Source organism: Delphinapterus leucas, chromosome 12, assembly GCF_059928025.1.
Source record: "Delphinapterus leucas isolate spDelLeu-1000000601 "Yukka" chromosome 12, BTC_Dleu_Yukka2, whole genome shotgun sequence".
NCBI classification, from domain to species: Eukaryota; Metazoa; Chordata; class Mammalia; order Artiodactyla; family Monodontidae; genus Delphinapterus; species Delphinapterus leucas.
In genome coordinates, this window is record NC_143140.1 from 46115622 (window position 1) to 46139995 (window position 24374).

Sequence of the window (24374 nt, forward strand, 5' to 3'; positions counted from 1 at the left end):
GAAACTGATAAGCTAAGGCACTCAAAGTCTTGACCAGGTTGACAGTCAGTACAGATTTTTGCTTTCCACAATTTCCTGTTTCCTGATAGATTAAAGATGATAAATACCATACTTTACTAGAGTCCACATATTTTCTAGAAATCAGTATGTCTAAGGTAAAGCATATGGAAGAGAAAGTAAGTCATTGACATTTTGAACAAGACCTCTGGTTCACAGCAGCAGTTGCCACAGTCAGCTGTTTCACCTTTCCTTTTAGAGGTGGTAAGAGTGGTGGTGTGATTGAAGGACGATGGTTCCATCTCAAAGTTCCAAACACTGACAGGAAGACCCTACAACTGTTGTGCTGGCCTTAGTGCTACACTTGCTGAGCTTGATGAGGTGTGCCACCAGATGCTGGTACTTTGCCTCCTTCTTTTTTAATTTTTTGTAATTAGTTACTTTGAAAATAGTGACATATTCAGAAACTTATTATTTCAAAGGAGTATTGGGATGTTCCAAATCATGGTGGTGTTCAAAAAGATAAAGATGTCACCTCATTTATAATGGGAGATGTGAGTTGAAAACTTATGGTCATCTATAAACTTATGGTCATTGTGTTTGAGATGTTGCAATCCTTTGCTGGACTCATTTGTCGTATCTTACCACCAGGTCTCCTTCTATCCTTTCTGTACATTCCCATAGTTTTTTTTCTAGGCAAATTTGTTCCAAACCCTTTTCATCTACTCAAACTACTCCAGCTTTAGAACATTTCTCTAGCCCACATTAAGTTTTATCAATCCTTTGTTTCCTTGTTATTTTATTTTTTTTCCTTTGTTCATTCAAATAGTGCTTGACAACACATAGGCTTTTATGTCCATTACCCCCATTGCAGAGTAATGCTGATTTCCTTTTCACCTCACTTTATCCAAACATAAACAAGAAGGGTATCAATGCTACCAATCTCTGGCTCTGTGAGTCTAGGATCATAAAGAGCAACCCGTTCGTCATCCTGTGGCTTTAGTTACCACCTGTGGTGGACATTGTGTATATTTCCCCCAAATCCATTTCATCTTTCTGCTTTTGTGTAGTAGCCATTTGATTTGGATGGAACTGATCAGAGGTGGGGCCCGATTAGGCTGAGCCAATGATTCTCAGCCTTGGCTGTCCATTAGAATCGCTGAAGGAGCTTCAAACAAGAGACAAATTCAGCCAACCAAATCCTCCCCCGCAAAAATGCCTGGGAGTGGAGCGGCACTTTCTAAATAATTCCCAGCTAAAGCTAACATGCAGCCAGTGTTGAGAACCACTGGTCTACTCACCAGGGTATTTCCATCTTCCCTGCCACTTGCATTGATTTAAGAAACTCAAACCTAAACCAGTTAGCTTGTGCCATTCCCCAAGCTACATGAATTGGTTGTGGTGGGTATAATCAGCCTAATCAACATAGCCCAGGACTTTTGTTTTATGGTTGTGGAAATATTTTCTGTTTTATCTCTTTGGTGTGAGGAAATCCTGCTTAGGGATGGAACTCTTAACTTGGAGGAGACAGAAATTCTTGGCTGAGTTCCTGTCCCAGCTGAGTTTTAACAAAGACTTTCCTGAACCATACTTTAGTTAGCCTCTTCTGACCCCTATTCTCTACTCGGCTTCAACGTTGGCCTACAACGTCTGTGTCCATCCGTGCTGAGTCCAGTTTTAGCAAGAATCTTGCTAAGTCAATTCCCATAAAAGTTCAGAGGACTGTACTGGTTGGCTTCTTTCTGTAGTTCCTAACATACCAACTTATACCTAAGCATTGCACATAGATGAGTTTGCTAATGATCCGTTCAGTTAATCAGTATTTACCAAGCATTTACTATGTACTGGATGCTGTGCTAGGTACTGGGGACACAATAATAAACAACATAGATATGATCCTTGTCTCATAGAACTTAACAGGCTTGAAACCAAAATCTGTTTCTATTATCTTAATTATTGTAGGAAAACTTTCAGTTTGTTATGTGTGGTATAATATAGCTGGACAGAGTCTCTAAAACGCTGCCCTGTATCATTTTTGTATGGAGCTAGGTTGTATATAAATAAACAAATCTGTTATTGCAATATAGCTGCTTCTCCAGATAATCGTCAAGACTAGATGCCTTACTTGGTTAGAATATGAGCAACAGAAGTAGGACTTTCCCCAGCAGGCTAACAGAGTACTGCAAGAACTTCCCAATAAGCTCACATGAATTTTGGGTATTTTTTAATCATTTTATTTTTATTTTATTTTATTTTTTAAACATCTTTATTGGAGTATAATTGCTTTACAATGGTGTGTTAGTTTCTGCTATATAACAGAGTGAATCAGTTATACCTATAGATATGTCCCCATATCTCTTCCCTCTTGCGTCTCCCTCCCTCCCACCCTCCCTATCCCACCCCTCTAGGTGGTCACAAAGCACCGAGCTGATCTCCCTGTGCTATGCGGCTGCTTCCCACTAGCTACCTATTTTACGTTTGGTGGTGTATATATGTCCATGCCACTGTCTCACTTTGTCCCAGCTTACCCTTCCCCCTCCCCGTATCCTCAAGTCCATTCTCTAGTAGGTCTGTGTCTTTATTCCCATCTTGCCCCTAGGTTCTTCATGACCAGTTTTTTTTTCCTTAGATTCCATATATATGTGTTAGCTTACGGTATTTGTTTTTCTCTTTCTGACTTATTCACTCTGTATGACAGACTCTAGGTCCATCCACCTCACTACAAATAACTCAATTTCATTTCTTTTTATGGCTGAGTAATATTCCATTGTATATATGTGCCACATCTTCTTTATCCATTCATCTGTCGATGGACACTTAGGTTGCTTCCATGTCCTGGCTATTGTAAACAGAGCTGCAATGAACATTTTGGTACATGACTCTTTTTGAATTTGGTTTTCTCAGGATATATGCCCAGGAGTGGGATTGCTGGGTCATATGGTAGTTCTATTTTTAGTTTTTTGAGGAACCTCCATACTGTTCTCCATAGTGGCTGTATCAATTTACATCCCCACCAACAGTGCAAGAGGGTTCCCTTTTCTCCACACCCTCTCCAGCATTTATTGTTTGTAGATTTTTTTTTTTTCTTTTGCGGTATGCGGGCCTCTCACTGTTGTGGCCTCTCCCGTTGCGGAGCACAGGCTCTGGACGCGCAGGCTCAGCGGCCATGACTCACGGGCCCAGCTGCTCCGCGGCATGTGGGATCTTCCCGGACCGGGGCACGAACCCGTGTCCCCTGCATTGGCAGGCAGACTCTCAACCACTGCACCACCAGGAAAGCCCCTGTTTGTAGATTTTTTTGATGATGACCATTCTGACTGGTGTGAGGTGACACCTCATTGTAGCTTTGATTTGCAATTCTCTAATGATTACTGATGTTGAGCATTCTTTCATGTGTTTGTTGGCAATCTGTGTATCTTCTTTGGAGAAATGTCTATTTAGGTCTTCTGCCCATTTTTGGATTGGGTTGTTTCTTATTTTGGTATTGAGCTGCATGAGCTGCTTGTAAATTTTGGAGATTAATCCTTTGTCAGTTGCTTCATTTGCAAATATTTTCTCCCATTCTGAGGGTTGTCTTTTGGTCTTGTTTATGGTTTCCTTTGCTGTGCAAAAGCTTTGAAGTTTCATTAGGTCCCATTTGTTTATTTTTGTTTTTATTTCCATTTCTCTAGGAGGTGGGTCAAAAAGGATCTTGCTGTGATTTATGTCATAGAATGTTCTGCCTATGTTTTCCTCTAAGAGTTTGATGGTGTCTGGCCTTACATTTAGGTCTTTAATCCATTTTGAGTTTATTTTTGTGTATGGTGTTAGGGAGTGTTGTAATTTCATTCTTTTACATGTAGCTGTCCAGTTTTCCCAGCACCACTTATCGGAGAGGCTGTCTTTTCTCCACTGTATATTCTTGCCTCCTTTATCAAAGATAAGGTGACCATAAGCCCACATGAATTTTGCATTGCTTTGTATATCCAAGCAAGAGCCCTGGTTGTGTGAACATATCCTGGGGTAGCAACATAGCAAAGTAGTTAAGCATATGAACACTGTAAGCAAAATGCTTGGGTTTGAATCCTGAGTCTACAACTTTTGTGCTCTGTACAGTGGGCAAGTTTCATAACTTCTCTGTGCTTTATTTCCTTATCCATCTGTAAAATGAGAATGTTAATAATAATGCCTACCTTTTAGATTGGTTAAGAGGAATATAAAGAGTTTAGAATGGTTTCTGGCACAAGGTACACCCATATATCACTGTTTGCTCTTTGATGATGTTGATGATAAAGATAGACCCACTTATTTACATCTCAAATTCTCTTACTGGTTTTATGGTAGTCTTATTATGAGATCTTTTAAAATATGAGCAGAATCTTCATGTGTAGTTTGCAGAAGAGGGTAATCATCAGAGATTAGTTTGTACTTTCCTTTTTCTACTCATGAGAGGGGGAGATCATCATCATCATTCGACTCCAGTCCTACTTTGTGGGCCCGTGGGTATATGGTGCTGTGCCCTGAGTTAAGCAGGCAGCCCCTGCTCTCTTGGAGTTTATCTTCCAAGAGTGACTACATCAGTTTAGATAATCAAGTAAAGGTCATAAAAACAGTGAACTGTGAGTTGGCCAGACACTTTAAACATAGAAAATGTCCTATATAATGGAAGTTTACTGTAATACAACCCATTAAAGTGTAGATTTAGTATAGTTGCATATATCTCATACACAGTTTTAGACTAAATACCTGAAGGAAATCATAATAGAATCATACAGTATGGGGACTTCCTGGTGGTCCAGTGGCTAAGGCTCCGCGCTCGCAATGCAGGGGGCCCAGGTTCGATCCCTGGTCGGGGAACTAGAACCCACATATCGCATCTAAGGGTTCACATGCTGCAACTAAAGATCGCGCATGCCGCAATGAAGATCGCGCATGCAGCAACGAAGATCCTGTGTGCCGCAACTAAGACCCGGCACAGCCAAATAAATAAATAAAAATTTTTTAAAAAATTGAATCATACAGCATGGATCTCTAGAAGAGCAATTAGCATATTTATACTGGGCAGAGGTAATTACTTTGGGACAGGGATGGAGGAGTTGGGGAGCAAAAATTAATCCTGTAAATTGTATAAGGTGAAAGAAAAATGAACCTGTGGCTACTGCTTAATAAAGCAGTGTGACATGGTGGGAAGACCATGGATTTGGGGGCAAGAATGATCTGGGCAAATCATGGCTCAGCTACCTACAAACTATGTGGCCTCTCTGGAGCTCGATGAATTCAAAGGAGAACTGTTTTCCCTTCCGACTGTAGCTGCAGAAAGGGTAAGATTTGTGGCTCAGCTTAGAAGCAAGTATATATAGGTGTGGTTTTTAGCTTCAGTCCTGGCTTTTTTTTTTTTTTTTAATCTCACAACTATTATTTCCTTTTTTACTCTTTTTTAAAAAATGCCTTCCTGTATGCTTATTAACGGACCAAGAGTATTAGTGATTGTATTGGTTCACTAGGGCTACCATAACAAAATACCACAGCCTGGGTGGCTCAAGCAACAGAAATGTATTTTCTCACAGCTCTGGAGGCTAGAAGTCCAAGATCAAGGTGTTGATGGGGTTGATTTTCTCTGAGGCCTCTCTCCTTGACTTGTAGATGGCTCTCTTCTCCCTCCGTCTTCACATGGTCCTTCCTTTATGCACACACGTCTGTGTCACCAGTTATATTGGATTAGGGCCCACATAAACACCTCATTTTAATGCAGTCACCTTTCAAAGGCTCTTATCTACAAATACTGTCCCATTCTGAGGTACTAGGATTAGGCCTTCAACATATGAATTTGCAGGGGACACAATTCAACCCATGGCAGTGATTAAAAAAAAAAATGGTAATAACCTCCCTCATACATTTCTTTAACTGTAAAATAGGGATATAAAAATGATTACTTTGTTCTGTGTATGATTATTGTGAGGATTATAATGAGAAATTCACCTCAGTTGACTGGCACAGTTGAGTCACATAATAGGTACTTCGCAATTGTTAAATATCCTCCTTTCCTGCCTTTGGCAAGGGAGAGAAATTCTGAAATTGCTTGATTAAAAAAAAGAGACACAGACCTTACCTGCTACAGTGATAGGGTGTGGGTGTTTTAAGTGTCAGAGACAACTGGGGTAGCCAGGGAAGGAAGAGTGGGGCAGTGGAGAAAAAAAAATGTTTTTATTTACTTTGGAGCATGAGATGATCAAGAAAGCAAAGGAGCTGAGGTGGCTTGAGGTAGACTCCAAAACTCAAAAAGCCCAAAGAAGAATTTAGCCCTGAAGTGAGAGAACTTCAGCAATAATGTTAAGAATTTTAGACTAAAAGACATCATGATTCAATTCCTTTATCTTATGGAGGAGAAAACTGACATCCAGAGAGGTTAAGTAACAGGCTAAAATCACATAGCTAAGCAATTGGTGGAAGACTAATCAACTCTGAAAAATTAAGTCTATGATTGGGAGGAGCAGAATATGATAACTTGAGGAAAATGTCTGAATTCTACCAGACTGTCAGAGCTAAAGCTGTATCTTATTCATTATTGTATCTCCAGTTACCAGGGATGTGCCCAGTGTATAGTATTCAATGATGATTGTTAGGATGATTCAAAATAGATATTGAATTTGCAGGGGACTTGTTAAACCATAGGTGTACATTTTTGTGAATAAATCAGTGCAGCATACTTATGAAATATATGGAACATCTTTAGTATCATCCTGGAGATCAGTATACAAAAAATTACATTAATAAGTGAGTTTCTAAGACTGCTGGATCTAAGGGCACTGTTCAAAAATCAATTGTATTTCTTTATACCAGTAGCTGATACATACTAACGAATGCACATACACTACTGGTGGGAGTGAAGGTTGCACAATCACCTTGGAAAACTGACAGTATTCACTAAAGCTGAGTATACTCTTATCCTATGATCAAGCAGTTACTCTTCTAGGCAGTATATATCCAGCAAGAGCATGTGCACATATGTACCAAAAATCATGTGCAAGAATGTTTGTGCCTGCATTATTTGAAAGAGCTAATAACTAGAAGCAACCCAAATGTCCATCAACAGTAGAATGAATCAATAAATTGTGGCATATTCACCTTGTGGGTATGGTACAACAATCAATAAGCTACAACTACACAAAACATGTGGATGGATGAATCTTGTAAACCATAAAGGAGCCCATTCACAAAAGAATACACACTATATAATTCTACTTATATAAAGCTCCAGAAACAGGCAAAATTCTATGATGCTAGAATCAGGATACTGGTTACCTTTGGAAAGGTAAAAGAGGATACTAAGGGGGCTTCAGAGGTGCTAGTAATGTTCCATTTCTTGATTGAACTGGACACGTATTTGTATACTTCTCTGTATTTTTTATACTTAAATTATAAAAGGCTTAAAAGTATGTATTGAATTTTTATATATCATTGATATCCTAGAAGTAGTATCACATGATTATTTTAAATGAGACTGAAGCAGCTGTCAGAATGTATAGCTGCTTCAGTATGTATATTTGAATGTATAGCTGCCTCAAAAAATAAATAGAATTTAAAAAGACATCCCCACCCAGTCTCCCACCCTTTTTTGGTTCAGTATTTCTTTTTGTACTCTTACTTGTTGTTTACTTATGGAATTGTATTTTTAACAAACAAAATAGTATAGTATGCAGTATAGCTTTTCAGTATTTAAATAGTTATTTCTCTCAGAAATTTTAAGGTATCAAAAAGGATTAAGCTTAGAACTGTGTGTAATATGATCCCAATTTTTCTTTCTGTCTGTCATCATTTCTAGGTGTAAAGGAAAAACTTGGAAGGATATAAGCGATAAGCAAACTTTTTTATGAGAAGGGGGTAAACTTCCTATTTTTATATGTTTGATATTTGAATTTTTTACAATAAGCATGTGTCTCTTTTTTTAGTTTAAAAAGGTACAATTTTTAAAAATTAAGCAAAAAGATAGATCTTAGCTATTAAAATATTTTATATCCTAGAACTAGAAAAACTCTCAACCTTTTTTCCTTTTATGCTTACTTATTAAAAATGTATAAAACCTAACAGTTGAATACTGTCAAGAAAAACACCAATAATTTAGATCTTTAAATTCCTATTTAATGTCATCACTTAGATAAAACATAAAACTTTGATTTATATGGTTGGTTTTTTGTTTTTTCTGTTTTTCCAAATTTTCTAGAGTAAGCAATATTACTTTTGTAATAGAAGTATTTAAGGGAGGCAAATCTTTAGTATTTCAGTCTTTGCTGATGAGGTTAATATGTTGTACTTTTAAAGGATTTTTCTCCACTAATATTTATTGTTCTTTTGTTCCAACTGGGAAGGGAAAAGCCAGACTGGAAGCTATAAAAAGTTATTTTGTGAGATGCTGTTTTTCTAATGGTATTATTAAGAATTGCTAAAAATACACACAATAGATCTTGAGGAAAATGCAAACTGTTGGAATACAGTTCTTTTAGTGGCATACTTTTCTTTCCAAAGTCAAAAGCCTTTGACTCATGAATATGCTCCCAAGGGTGAATTAACCTCCCTCCTTTTCCTCCTCAAGTTTCCTAATTGCATTTTTAGCTTGTGTAATTGTATTTGTCCTTTGTATACATAAATATACAAACCATTTTAAAATAAATTCAGTTTGCTGGCTGATTAGTTTTATACATTTGAATTGGATGGTGGTAAGAGGTCACAGGTCTTGTAAATATCCCTGGAAATTAGGAAATTGCTTAGAGACCAGGCCCGTTTGACTAGATTCATCCTCAACTTGGAAATAAAGTTAGTTTTCACTTTCCTCCACCCTTCTGCACAGTGGTTTGAAGACTCTAGCTTAAGTGAATAAGATCAGAAATTTTGAGGTTTATTTTTCTTTAAAAATATAAACTGAGTATTAGTATTTTTCAGACAATTAAGGGCTAACATCTAAAGGCTTTGGTTATAGTTCTTATGCTGCTGATTAGGTATTCCTTGCTGGTGATTAGTGAATGTACAAATGCAATCATTCGGTAGGGTTTAATCACTTATATGAGAGAGAAGTTCGTTACCCAGAAGGAGAAATTGAAGCTTGTATAACTTTCATTAGCCTTATTTTTTTAATAGCAAAAAAATAAAGAAGAATAATTTTTGACTAAATTAGGAATATTGACTAATATAAGATAAATTGTTGTTTAAAAGAAATAGGGAACCTGGGGAAATACACTTACATGAATATACTTTTCCACCATGTAGTATATTGTCTGTATTATAGGTAGCTTATGAATAGTTGGCCCTTACCAAACCAGGACAGATTTCCCTCAGAGAGAGAGAGAAAGAAGTGCTAGCTGAACAAGTGCATCTCATTCTTTCTTTGCACTGGGTGGCTGAGCCCCACAGTTATAGCAGGGGTCAGGGGAGGAAATGCCTCCTTTCCCAGGTTTCCTACATTAACTTAAATTTGAGAAGAAGAGAGATGTATAGCTATACCTTTTTTTTTTTTACAGGTCTCTAAGGCAATGGGAGAGTGGAATGCATGTATTTGGGCAATGCTGTATTTCTTTCTGGTGAGATGAGTTAAGGGCCTGAGCCCTGAGGGTAGGTTTGAGCCACTTGGGATGATGAGCTAGGGAGGTGTGGGTGGCTGCTTAGGCCAAGCATTGCACAGTGGCGTGACTCTGTTAGCTTCAGGTGTGGTTCTTCAAATGTGTAGTCAAAAAGCTTAGCTTTGGGCTTCCCTGGTGGCGCAGTGGTTGACAGTCCGCCTGCCGATGCAGGGGACATGGGTTCGTGCCCCAGTCCGGGAGGATCCCACCTGCCGCGGAGTGGATAGACCCGTGAGCCATGGCCACTAGGCCTGCGCGTCCGGAGCCTGTGCTCCGCAATGGGATAGGCCACATCAGTGAGAGGCCCGCGTATACTGCAAAAAAAAAAAAAAAGCTTAGCTTTGTAGGCTCCCCAGGGGAGCAGCCTCTTCTTGGGGATTATTTTATTCTAACCTAATTCACAATTGCTAATATATAAATCAAAATGCTGTAGCTTTTCCAGCCTTCCAGGCCAGTTGGTCTTCACTCCGAGGGTGACCAACTATCCCAGTGTGCCCAGGACTCTCGTGGTATTAGCACTGAAAGTGCTGCTTTCAGGAAAAAAATCCTCAGTCTTGGGGAAACCTCTCAGTCTCAGAGGGATGGTTGATCACCCTATTTTACTTCCCTGAGCCCTTAGCAGCTGTAGCATAGGAGGAGGGGAAATGCATTCTCGCTGCCACTGTGTGCAATCTCTTCCCTGTAGTACAGATGATGAAGAGCTCTTACATAGCAGTACAACCCAGGATGTAATTTCAGGGAGGAAGAATGTTGCTACATCCCAAGTGTGCCCAGATAGTGCTCTTGTGATTATCTATTGCTGCATAACAAATGACTACAAAATTTAGAGGCTTAAAATAACATTACTATCCCTTCTGGTTTCTGTGGTTCTGGGATTTGAGAAAATCTCAGCTGACAGTTCTGGCTCCCTCATTATGACAGTGGCTACAACTGGAACAGCTGGAGACCAGTCCAACACCTCTGTCTTCATGTCATCTCAAGGCCTCTCTATGGGCTACTTTAAGCTCTCCTGGTTGCTTTCAGACAGGTGATGCTTACCTGGCAGTTTAGGGTCCTGGAGCAAGTATTCTAGCCAACAAGAAAGAAGCTGCCTCAAATGTCACATCAGATATTATTGTATAGCATCATTTTCACCAGAGCCACAGGATTCAAGTGGGGAGCATAGACCCCACTTCTTTTTTTTTTTTAATATTTATCTATTTGTCTGCGCCAGGTCTTAGTTGCAGCACGCGGGATCTTTAGTCATGGCATGCGAACTCTTAGTTGCAGCATGTGGCATCTAGTTCCCTGACCAGGGATCGAACCTGGGCCCCCTGCATTGGAAGTGCTGAGTCTTAGCCACTGGACCACTACGGAAGTCCCTAGACCCTACTTCATGATGGTTAGAAGGTCAACGTCACAGCCTGTTGAGATGGAGACATTGCAGCCATCTTTGGAAAATATAATCCACCACAATTACCTTAGCTTCCAAATGCAGTTTTTCATTAATAAAAGTAGTAAAGTTGTTAAAATATGGTGTTTCCTCATGAATTTTCTTAATGCAATTTTTATTTCGAATGAAAACAAAAAGATCAGCCTGTAAATGTTACTTGAATCGTTCTGAGAACTCTTGCTTACCACTGTTCTACTGGAATGAAAGTGTGTATGTGTGTGTGTGTGTGTGTGTGTGTGTGTGTGTGTATCTTCCCAAAAAGCCAACTGACCAACATAGGTGTAGTAAAAGTTCATTTGCTTCCATAGTAAGAATTTTAAGGTGTGTGTGTGTGTGTGTGTGTGTGTGTGTGTGTGTGTGTATGGGAGTTTCTATGCATACATGCACCCCAGAGGATGGAAAGGAAAGAGTAACTGGGAGGAGACAAGGACAGCAGTGGCACAGGACCATTCGGGTTGAACGGAAGCATTCATAGCAGGAAAGAACTCTGAAGACATTGATGGCTGGAGAGGGAGCTAAGGAACGAGGGCAGTGGCTATCATTTAGAAGTGAAGGGCAGGTATACCTATAGCATCACTTTAGAACGATCATTCAGTTTAAAATGTGGATGCTAATGTTCTGATGCAGCTTTCTTAGACTGTCTCCCATTGTGATGCTTAAGACCCATGAGTTATTTTTTCTGATAGCCTCCAGCTTCTCACTTCAGAGTAATGGAAATTGGAATTTTAAAAAATCTAATGCGGTTATTTGGGGAATTTGCTGACAGCACAGTTTTAACAAAGTTTGAGGAAGGCATGCTACAAATCTTAATTTTATTAAACTGATATTTTTTGGCTTAATAAATGTTTAATATTGCAACATTTATGATTCTTACATGAGTTCTATTGTTTTGTCCTAAACTCATTATTTTATTAAGGAAAATTTGAAAAATTAAAAAAAAAAATAGGATAGCAGAAAGATTATAATTCTAAGCTACCATTTGTTTAAAAAGATATTTTATGTGTTTGGATTGTAGGAATACTGTAATACTGTCCAGCTAGATTCTGGGATAGATTATCGGAAAAGGGAACTTCCTGCTGCAGGAGAACTCTACTACCTGTAAGTTGTTTTTTAATTTTCATTTTCTAAGTTTAATATCTAATAATTAATCAGGAAAAGATGAGAAAAATAAGCAGGGTAATTATTAGAAAATGAAAGCCTAGTTCTAAAGCCTGTGATTTTTAAAATACAAAATGTTATAATGTTAACTTCTTTAAACTGTGTTTTCTGCCATCCACATTTGCATGATTTATAATGTGTGATTGGTGGAAACCCTAATTAGTTTTTTGGGGAGGAGTGATGACAGATGGTTAGAAAATAATGAGTATCCTTTTTAAGAAACTCTAGTATTAGAGAATATCTTTATTGTGCTCAAGTAATTAATTATTTGTGGACATCTTCTGACAAATGTGTCATTTCTGTTCTCTGAAAATTGTGTTTTATTTTGTCAATCTGTTTGTATTTATCATTGTTGATTGACTTCCATACATAACTATGTAAAATATATATACACAAGTACAACTGGATATATTTTGTCTTTTAAAAGCTCAGACTTGGGCTCCCCTGGTGGCACAGGGATTAAGAATCCTCCTGCCAATGCAGGGTACGTGGGTTTGATCCCTGGCTCAGGAAGATCCCCCATGCTACAGAGCAAGTAAGCCCGTGCACCACAACTACTGAGCCTGTGCTCTAGAGCCCGTGAGCCACAACTACTGAGCCCACGTGCTACAACTATTGAATCCCGTGTGCGTAGAGCCCGTGCTCTGCAACAAGAGAAGCCACCGCAATGAGAAGCCTGCGCACCGCAATGAAGAGTAGACCCCGCTCACCACAGCTAGTGAAAGCCCACGCATGGCAATGAAGACCCAATGCAGCCAAACAAAAAATTAATTAATTAATTAATTAATTTAAAAAAACCTCAGACACTCCTGAGTAGGAGCAATTTATAATAATAGATGTGTTCAGCATGTGTAGTTAATGCTGAAAAACAAATATAGTTTGTTTTAAAAATGTCATTTGTGAGAACCTGAAAAGGAAAAAGTGCCTTACAAATGCAAAGTGTTGTTTAGTGTATGCTGCTAGTGTTGGGCGCCTAGTGGGTTCTCAGTAAATAGGTCTGTCTAAGGGCTAATTGTGATTTAACTCAAAGGCATGTTTCTGCTAATTTCAATTTTGATGACAACGTGCATATGAGAGGTTCAGAAAAGTTCTTGTCTCTGCCACCTTGTAAGCAGAAGTACTTTACTGTTTTTGAAGCAGAAATTAGCTAGAAAAATCACATAATTAAAATTGCATACTTTACCGTGTACCAGGGGGACTGTTTCAGTTTATTATTCAGATTCTGATGATTATTATAGGAGGCTCTTCATCTGCCCTTAAGTACTTTGTCTTTAAATACTTTATAATTTTGAAAAATTCTTAGAACGCTTTTTTTTCTGCTTTAACTTGGAATTTTTCCTCTCCATTTCTTTTATGTTTGTGCTTTCTGGTCTTTTTATTTTTCTGATATTCACAAGATTTCCCTGAAGCTTTGTTACCTATTTCTTGATGTGCCAGATGTATGGTACTTAGAAATTAATTTATTGTTATTCCTTTTATTCTTTTTCAACAAATCCTTGTTTTCCCACAAAGTATATCCTTATGTGGAAGAATTAAAACATTTTCCTAAAGGGAAGTTCTTTCAATAAAGATGGTTGCCTGACTCTAAGTCATGAAATTTGTTTCCGGGTGCTAGAGAGGTCTCGGTGGAATTTACAGGAGTTGGAAAGGCTGCTTTTGCTTCAGCAGAGCCACTTTCTCTCTGACCTACTCTGTGTTGCCTCTTCCTCTTCCTGAAAAATGTAATACAGTTCTAACACATCGAAATTCAGGTTTGTACTTTAAACAAGTACTGGAGGAAATCAGAATCTAACAACGTCCCAGAGTCCAGAAAACTAGAATCTACAAAGGCTACTGTGAAACTCTAGAATGGCTTTCTTAAAAATATGTAAATTCTTTAACCTTCAAGGAAAGTAGATTTATTTTTTTTATTTTTAATTTTTATTTTATTTATTTATTTATTTTTGGCTGTGTTGGGTCTTTGTTGCTGCGCGCAGGCTTTCTCTAGTTGCGGCGAGCAGGGGCTACTCTTCGTTGCGGTGCACGGGCTTCTCGCGGTGGCTTCTCTTGTTGCGGAGCATGGGCTCTAGGAGCGTGGGCTTCAATTGTTGCGGCATGCGGGCTTCAGTAGTTGTGGCTCGCAGGTTCTAGAGCTCAGGCTCAGTAGTTGTGGTGCACAGGCTTAGTTGCTCCGCGGCATGTGGGATCTTCCTGGACCAGGGCTGAAACCCGTGTCCCCTGCATTGCAAGCGGATTCTTAACCACTTTGCCACCAGGGAAGTCCTAGGAAAGTAGATTTATTTATGAATTTAACATCAAAAGAGCTTTATCATAGTCTGATTATCAAGAATATAGAGCCTGGGGGCACACCTCAGAGGGAAGGCAGATACGTGTGCCTGAGGAGAATTAGGAATTAAAGTCATCTCAGAAGTGGGAAAATAGTATTAGATACCCAGATGGGATGCTAGGGATGTCATTTGTATTGTTTCACATGAGCCCTTGGGTAGAACTTCTTTCATGAAAGAGTAAAAGAAAAGTTTCTTGGGTCATGTTAACATTTCTGATTTAATTAGGTTTCGTTTTATCTTGTTCCTATAGGAAAACATTACTTTCCCCTTTGTAACAGATTTTAATGTGCCATGCTATATATTGCCCAATTAAAGCATGTATTTCTCTTTATTACCCTCTGCCTAAACATCTGGAATTGGTTCCTGAATATACAAGTCTTGACTACTCCCTTTGTCAATCTCACTGGCACCCCAACTAAAAAAAAAGAAAAGCAAAATTCTAGCTTCCCTCTAGGGGAACATCACGCATTATCTCAGAATTTCATATATGCAGAATCCCATATATGATCTTTAATTAAGTAGAAATAGTCATTAATTCAGTATTTTATTAGTCTAACTTTCTAAAAGCCAATCTAAAATGTCCCAAAACATAATTCATATAATATCAAGAATTACCAGAGATTTAAAAAACTGCTCCAAAATTTGACATGGAACAATTTCTATAGTTCATAATATTGTCTGAGTTACACAAAAACTAATTCATACAAGCCATTGTATGTTTGTATGTAATCTATTTCAGTTGTAGTTTTATATCACATTAAATTTAGAAATCCTAGAGTACCTTTATAAATAAGTTCCAGTTGCTTTTGGCTCATCCCAAGAAGTTTTTAATCTCACATAAAACTAACTCAAAAGAGAATTTAAATTTAGCATGTTGTAAGCCACAGAGCTTGAGTGCAAAAATCCAAACTTTTGCATAGATTAAAACATCCCATGGTTCTCCAGTTTTTCATTCTGTGGTAACTGATCTCCCCAGAGGTGAGCACAAAGTCATTTTCTTACTGGTTTCTTGGTGGATTGGGCTCAGTAAGATTCCCCATGAGTGGACTATGGTTTGCCAAAATCCATACAGGTCAACCAAACACTGGGCTTCTTGTTTGCACTTGGGCAGAGACTTGGACCAGTAATTTATTTTGAATTACCTGGTGTTTGCCAAAGGAGGCCCCATCCCGTGCCTTCCAGAGAATTTAACTGCTTCAAATTAGCTCTCTACTATGGGGCTGGTGACGCTAGAGGTTATCATTTTATATATGCAACAATGAGCATCTCTTTTCTGACAGGAAACACCACTGCTGAGGGGTCCATAGGATGCTGCCCCAGACCATTTTGCTGTAAATTCTGTGAAGGGTTATGTTTTCCTGGAAAGAGGAAGTCAGGTCACCTTGGACTCACCCTCACTCTCTGTCTCTTTTACTTTTTCATTCAGGAGCTGAGTAGTGCAGGTTCCTTTTTTCTACTAAAAAGAAGGAAGGAAGGAAGTTGAGGAGAGGTTTCCTATTCAAGCACCATATCTCCACCATACTCACATACAAACACCCTACCCCCAACATAGAAGCCATGGCCTCAGTGGAATATTTTAAACTGAACCAAAAGGGGTACAGGGAGGTGTTGGGCCTTGGATTTGATTTTACCCTACTTATGAAGTAATAGCTTTGCCTGTATTATTTCATGAATGCTGGCAGAAGACACAAGAAACCTGGGTCAGAGACAAAGGATTTTATTACTCTAGGCACAGATAGCATGTTGAGTCAGTTCCCTCCTTGCTCCAGAGTCCCATTAGGGAAGGGAAGAGGAGTTTTGCTGAGGGCGCAGATGGATGCCTGCATAGGCAGTGGGTTGTGTTACAGGAGAGGAACTCTGAGTTTGGGGATTGTACCAATTTATAGTCAGAAGTAAGCAAGACTGCTTTTTTCCCAAGGGAGACGTTGCCTCATCCCTCAAGGTTTCTCGCTGCAAATACACTTTAAGAAATGGTTAGGGCCTTGCATTCTTGGCATACTTGGCAAGAATGTGGGTGAGTGAGAGACCCAGGGATAACTGTCTCTCCTCACAGGGGACATTTATCAGACTTTTAACCTTAAAGAAGCCAGACTTTCTCCCTTTATTTCATTTGGCTCCTATCCACCAAAGTCATCCACCACTTCAACAAAATTATATCTGAATGGGTTATTCAGTTATTTAATCCCTCAATTAAATTGTCTCAAGATCATTTCAATTCCATGTATATGGGGACTATGGATCATACTGAAATGACGAAAAATATATGTTACAACTTTTCAGACAGAGACCAAATAGTCACATTTTCTTACCTGGCTAACATAGTACATGTATTCATCCATCTTTTTTTTTTTTTTTTTTTTTTTTTGCGGTACGCGGGCCTCTCACTGTTGTGGCCTCTCCCGTTGCGGAGCACAGGCTCCGGACGCGCAGGCTCAGCAGCCACGGCTCACGGGCCTAGCCGCTCCGCGGCATGTGGGATCTTCCCGGACCGGGGCACGAACCCGTGTCCCCTGCATCGGCAGGCGGACTCTCAACCACTGCGCCACCAGGGAAGCCCTTCATCCATGTTTTGAACAGTTTTAAGGAATTTCTTTTACTAATGGAAACTTCATGTCTCAAGTACTCTTAATTTTCCACTTGGGAAACATCTATTCCAAATAGGAAATTACTTCTAAGAATGTATCTTTGAACACCATTTAAAAAAAAAAGTTTGCTGGCTAAAAACACACAGCTTCAAGGTACAGCTCTGTTTTAGAAGAAAGGTCTGTGAAAACAAAGACTGGAACTCATGCATGTTACAACTTACTTCCCCACAATTAAAAATTTCTTGTTTTTTGCCTGTGATATTCCCTACACATACTACCCTGCCCCCAACTGGAACAACCATTGATGAAAATTTAAAACATTTCTTAGCTTGTTTGTCATATCTTCTCATCCCTAAAACTTTGACAGAGATCTGTCTTCTCCCTGGAACGTTGCCACCTTCTGGTTCAGCAGAGTCTCTAGGGCATCTTGGGACCTTCTCCTCATCCCCCATCATTACCATTCCAGGTGTTTCTGCCCCAGACATTGGAATCTGCAGTTTCAGTCTTAGTTTTTCTCACCAGAGTACCAGCCCAGTCATTTCCTGTTTCAGTTCCCACTGAAGAACTTCTGAAACACCTGTCAATAGAAGCAACTTGAAAATTGTTAAGTCTGGCTCCCTTCCTTTTATTTTTTAAATTTTTATTTATGTATGTATGTGTGTGTGTATGTATGGCTGTGCTGGGTCTTCGTTGCTGCCCATGGGCTTTCTGTAGTTGTGGCGAGCGGGGGCTACTCTTTGTTGCGGTGTGTGGGCTTCTCATTGCGGTGGCTTCTCTCGTTGTGGAGCACGGGCTCTAGGCGCGCAGGCTTCAGTAGTTGTGGCACACGGGCTTAGTTACTCCACGGCATGTGGGATCTTCCTGGACCAGGGCTCAAACCCATGTTCCCTGCATAGGCAGGCGGATTCTTAACCACTCTGCCACCAAGGAAGTCCCCCCTTCCTTTTAGACTGTGATTTGTTTCAGTTCCATGGACTAGGCTGCCCAGGGTCCCTGCATAGGTTAGGCTGTGTGCATAACCCCATTGAAACAGTCGCTCTCTGGTCACCTACACCAAAGTTTTTATGGACTGATGCCAAACGTGGGCCTGCTATACTTTCCCTTCAGTTCCCTGAATTCTCTCATGTGTCTTTTAGAGTCTTCTCCATTCATATCAGTCCTACTTCTGACACTAGTGCATGGTGTCACAGTGGAGCCATGATGGTATTGAAGAGAAGATACCATACAGGTAAACAATGTGAAATTTATTTGGCAGCAAAAGACACAGAAACGTATCCATATGGAGACAGTTGAGTAAAACAGAAGACAGCATAGCATATTCTCATTGGAAGTTTAAGTTTTGCTGGCCTGTGAAGCTGACATATAGCACCTGATCAGGACGAGGATCCCAAGAGGTCATGTTTATCATTCTTGGGTGAGTGGTTTAGAGAGACTCTGGCTATGTGCCTGGCTGCTTACCGGGTACAATTACCAGGTACAAACCCCAGGACATGCCTGAATGTTCACTGTCAATCAGTGTGAATGAAAGGTCAGTTTCCCATTCTTCAACAAGACCAGACTAGGCCTTCCCGAAGTCTGTTCCTCAGAGGGCGGGGAACAGGATTTCTGCCTCTGGTAATTAGAGAAACTATCTAGTTTCGTGAGGTTCAGACTGTTGATCTGGTTAATTCTTAAGTCTGGGGAAGGGAAGAAGACTGTTGGGGACATTTTTGACATTTACAGATTAAATTTTATTCTTAGCATCATGACATGGAACATATAGGTTTATCTACTTAGTCATAAGCATAGTCTAAAATATTTACAGATAAAATAATACAGTGTATGGGATGTGCTTTAAAATAATCCAGGGTGGGAGAATTAAGGGGAGGTATAGTTGAAGCAAGATTGGTCATGTATTGAGTGGGTGATTGTTACATCAGGTTTATTATACTATTGTCTTTACATGTATATATGTGTGAAATTTTCCACAATAAAAAGTTTTTTTTTAAAAAGGTACAGATCTTCTCTATTTTTTTTCCGGATTATGCTAGCGAGAGTTTTATTAGTTCTATTCATCTTCTCAAAGAAACAGCTTTGTTTTATTCTCTCTGTTGCTTTATGTTTTATATTTTATTGATTTCTTTTCATTTTGTCATAGTTTCCTTTGCTGTGGAAAAGCTTTTAAATCTAAATAGATCCCATTTGTTTACTTTTATTTCCTTTGCTTTAGAGGACAGATCCAAAAAAATATTGACAAGATTTATGTCAAAGTGTGTTTGGCCTAGTTTTCTTCTAGGAGTTTTATGGTTTCTGGTCTTTAATCCATTTTGAATTATTTTTATGTATGACATAAGAAAATGTTCTAATTTCATTCTTTTACATACTTTGCCTATTTTTAAATTGGGTCATTTGTCTTTTTATTGTTGAATTTTAAGTGTTCTTTATGTATTCTAGATACAAGTTCCATGTCAGATACATGATTTGCAAAAATATTCTCACATTCTTTTTTTTTTTATTTTGTTGATGGTGTCCTTTGAAGTACAAAACTTTTAAATTTTAATGAGGTCCAATTTATTTTTTCTTTTGTTGCTTATGCTTTTGGTGTCACATTTGAGAAACTATTGCCTAATCCAAGGTCACAATGATTTATGCCTATGTTTTCTTCTAAGAGTTTTATAGTTTTAGCTCTTATATTTAGGTATTTGGTTAATTTCAAGTTATTTGTATATGTGGTATGAGGTAGTGGTCTATCTTCTTTCTTTTGCATGTGGATATCTAGCTGCCTCAGCACTATTTCTTGAAAAGACTATTCTTGCCTTACTGAATTGTATTGACCCCCTTTTTGAAAATCAACTGACTGTAAATGTAAAGGGTTATTTCTGGTCTCTCAATTATTATATTCCATTGATCTATTTGTCTGACTTTATGTCAATACCACACTGTCTTGATTGCCATAACTTTGTTCTAAGTTTTGAAATTAGGAAGTGTGAGTCCTCCAACTTTGTTTTGTTTTGTTGTGTGTTCAAGATTGTTTTGGCTATTCTGGGTCCTTTGAATTTCCGTATGAATTTTAGGATCAGCTTGTCAAGTTCTACAAAGAAGCCATCTGGAGTTTTGATGGGGATTGTGTTGAATTTGTAAATCACATTGGGGACTACAATATGAAGTCTTCAGATCCATGAACATGTAATGTTTTATTCGTTTTCTAGGGCTGCCATACAAAGTACTGCTAACTGATATCTTAGAAAGCAGAAATTTATTCTCTCATTCTGGAGGCTAGAAGTCTGAAATCAAAGTGTTGGCAATTTGGTTCTTTCTGGGCAGTATGGACAATCTGCTCCATGCTTCTGGTGGAGTTCTTTGGCTTGTAGGTGCATTGCTCTAGTCTCTGCCTTTAGCTTCATATGCTATTTTCCTTGTGTGTGTGTGTGTGTGTGTGTGTGTGTGTGTGTGTATGTGTGCGTGTGTGTGTGTTTCCAAATTTCCTCTTCATATAAGGACACCAGTTATCATGTTAGGGACAACTCTAATCCAGTATGACCTCATCTAAGCTTAATTACATTTGCAAAGACCCTATTTCAAAATAAGGTCACATTCACAGGTATTGGGAGCTAGTACTTTAACATCTTTTTGGAGGACACAATTCAACTCATAACAGCTGTCTTTCCATTTATTTTGGTCTTCTTTAATTCCTTTCAACAATGTTTTATAGTTTTCAGTGTATAAAATTTGTAATTCTTTTGTTAAATTTATTCATAAACATTTTATTATGTTTTAAACTAGTGTAAATTGAATTGTTTTCCTAATTTCCTTTTTGGTTTGTTCATTGCTACTGTATAGCAATGTAATTGATTTTTTTTTAAACATCTTTATTGGAGTATAATTGCTTTACAATGGTGATTGTAATTGATTTTTGCGTATTGATCTCGTAACCTGAAACCTTGCTAAACTTGTTTATTAGTTCTAATAGTTTCTAGTAGATTTCTTAGGATTTTCTAAATATAAGATCATATCATCTGGAAATAGAGATAGTTTACTTCTCCCTTTTAAATCTGAAAGCCTTTTATTTATTTTTCTTGCCTAAATTTCCTGTCTAGAACCTTCAGTGAAATGTTGAATAGAAGTGGTATATTCTATCATAGAGAGTGGACATCCTTGACTTATTCCTGAGCTTGGGGGAAAGACTTCAATCATTCACCATTAATTATGATGTTAGCTCTGGGTTTTTCTTAGATGCCCTTTATTAGATTAAGGACATTCCCTTCTATTCCTAGTTTTTGAGTGTTTTTATCATGAAAGGGTGTTGGATTTTGTCAAATGCATTTTCTGTTTCTATTGAGATGATCATGTGGTTTTTGTCCATTATCCTATTGATTGATATGGTGTATTTTATTTATTGATTATTGGATTTTAAATCAATCTTGCATTTCTGGGATAAATCTCTCTTGGTTGTGGTGTATAATATTTTTTATACATTGCTGGACTCAGTTTGCTAGCATTTTGTTGAGGATTTTTATGTTTATACTCATAAACATAAAAACTACATTGGTCAGTAGTTTTCTTTTTGGTGGTGTCTTTGTCTGATTTTGCTATCAAGGTAATACTGGCCTCATAGAATGAGTTTTGAAGAGATCCCTCCTCTTCTGTTCAGATTTTATCTTTTTTCTTGAGTTGGCTTCAGTGGTTTGCATCCTTCTAGGAATTTGCCCATTTTATCCAAGTTATCTAATTTGTTGGTACACAGTTGTTAATAGTATTCCCTTATAATTCTTTTTATTTCTATAAGGTTGGTAGTAATGTCCTCTCTTTCATCCCTGATTTTAGTAATTTTAGTTTTCTCTCTTTTTCTTAGTCCATTTAGCTAAATATTTGTCCATTTTATTCAGTTTTTCAAAGAACTAACTTTTGGTTTTATTGATTTGTTGTATTATTTTTCTATTCTTTATTTCATGAATTTCCATCTAATCCTTATTATTTCCTTCCTTCCGCTTGTTTTAGGTTAATTTTATCTTTGTCCATGGTCTTATGATAGAAGTTAGGTTGTTGGTTTGAGATTTTTCTTCTCTTTTAATGTAGGCATTTATAACTATAAATTTCCCTATAAGCACTACTTTTGCTGCATCTCATGAGTTTTGGTATGTTATGTCTTCATTTTCATTGTCTCAAAGTATTTTCTAATTTTCCTTTAGATTTCTTTTTTTGACCCGTTGGTTATTTAGGAGTGTGCTGTTTAATTTCCACATATTTGTGAATTTCCCAAATAACTGTCTGTCACCAATTTCTAATTTCACTCTACTGTGATTAGAGAACATTCTTTGTATAATTTCAATTCTTTTTAATTTATTTAGGCCTGTTTTATGGCCTAGGATATGATCTTTCTTTGAGAATGTTCCATGTGCATTTGAGAAAATGTATATTCTGTGGTTATTGAGTGGAGTGTTTATATAGATGTCTGTTAGTCTAATTTGTGTATAGTGTAGTTCAAGTCTTATTATTTCCTGTTGATCTTCTCCCTAGTTGTTCTATCCATTATTGAAAGTTGGATATTGGAGTCTCCAACTATTACTGTTGCATTGTCTGTTTCTCCCTTAAGTTATGTCAGTTTTTGCTTCATGAATTTTAAGGGCTCTGTTTCTAGGCACATATATGTTTGTAATTGTTATATCATCCTGATGGATTGATACTTTTATCATTATAAAATATTCCTTTTAGTCTCTAATCACATTTTTGTTGTTGTTTTGTCTGATATTAGTAGTAGTTGCTTTTCTCATGATGTATCTTTTTTTCATCCTTTTACTTTCAACCTATTTGTATCTTTGAACCTAAAGCTATCTCCTGTAGATAGCATATAGTTGGAACTAGCTTTTTTATCCAGTCTACCAATCTCTGCCTTTTGATTAAATTGTTTAATTCATTCACAAATTATGTTATTATTGATATAATTGGATTTACATCTGCTCTTTTATTTTTCATTTTCTTTATGTTTCATGACTTTCTTGTTTCTCTGTTCTTCCTTTACTGATTTCTTTTACATTAAGTGAATATTTTTAGTGTAATATTTTCATCCTTTTAATGATTGTTTTCCCTTATATTTTTTGTCATTTTTTAGTGAAGAACTTTTATCTCTATGAGAAGTATTAAGTTTCATTCAAACTGAAATGTTGTCTCAAATTCAAAATGAAGCAATGCATGTTGCTATATGTTTTGATAATTAAAATATCAGTAATGGTAATGAAACTTTACCCTAAGACCACCAGTAGGGAAAAGGTCTCTATGGTGGGAAAATATAGTTGATTCTCAAAAGTAGATACACAGTAGTATCTTTGTCATAAGAACTCCTGTTGATGTTTTATCAATGAGTAAGGCTCTGTGACATTGCAGTCTTACAACTGTATATTAGTAAAATACAACAGTAAGAGTTTTCTTCTTTATGTACTATAGGGCATAGTCAAGTAGGCCATTTATTATGTCTCTTAAAAATCACAAAATTGTCCTATTTGACATAATTTAGATGTACATTTAAATATTAATTAATCTTATATTAACACAAGGACTGCTGAATTAAAAATTAATTTCAAGGATTTGAAACTATTTGAAACACCACCTAAAAAGTGGGAAAGCAGCGAAAGAAATCCATCTTGTATATATTTTGGTATCAGTTTCCATCAGTCAGCTCAGCACACCTTTTATCTTCTATTCCTTTATTGAACTGTAATTTGACAATAGCATGTTACAGTGTTTGTTTTCCAGCAGGCCAGACAGAACCAGAATAGAGCTGGCTCACCATTTCCAGCTAAACACATTGACAAAGTATTCAATTATATGACTGTACTCATCTAGTAAAGTATAAATAAGCTATATATACAACATGTACATGAGTAGATAATATATATACTTATACATAGAAAGTTGCTAAATTTCCTTAGAATTCTTGTCTTGTTATTTCATCTTCAAATATATCACATTTATCACTAAAAATCTTCAACATAAGTAAAGCTGATCTGGCAGAAGTCCTATATCTTTAGTTAGTTTTGCTGTGTACCTTTTTTATACCTATAAAAACTCCCTGGCCTCTCTTTCTGAGGTGGATGTGACTATCTTCTTCACCTAAAGAGGAGTTAGAGATTCTTACTCTCCAGCTTCTTCTTCATTTTTATTGTTGTTGTTTAAAATATTTAATCATTGTAGCCTTTCTGAAATTTTATGAAAAATAATTATTTTTAGATCTACCAAGCTGCAATTTTACATGTTACACCACTGAGTTATTTGGGGGGAATGCAATATATAGATTTAGTAGAAATTTTAT

The 24374-nt window shown here is 37.6% G+C and overlaps 1 protein-coding gene across 3 annotated transcripts in view; it reads left to right on the forward strand.

The window, feature by feature from the left end:
* AFG1L (AFG1 like ATPase) overlaps positions 1–24374 on the forward strand; it is a 193585-nt gene that overhangs the window by 113759 nt on the left and 55452 nt on the right. For all 3 annotated transcript variants that reach the window (XR_016395162.1, XM_089921918.1, XM_022553925.2), the window contains one exon: positions 12035–12117. Coding sequence is in view for 2 of the 3 variants with exons in the window: in XM_089921918.1 (XP_089778044.1) it covers positions 12035–12117 (83 nt within the window). In the remaining variant the exon portion in view is untranslated. The remainder of the gene's footprint in view (positions 1–12034; positions 12118–24374) is intronic.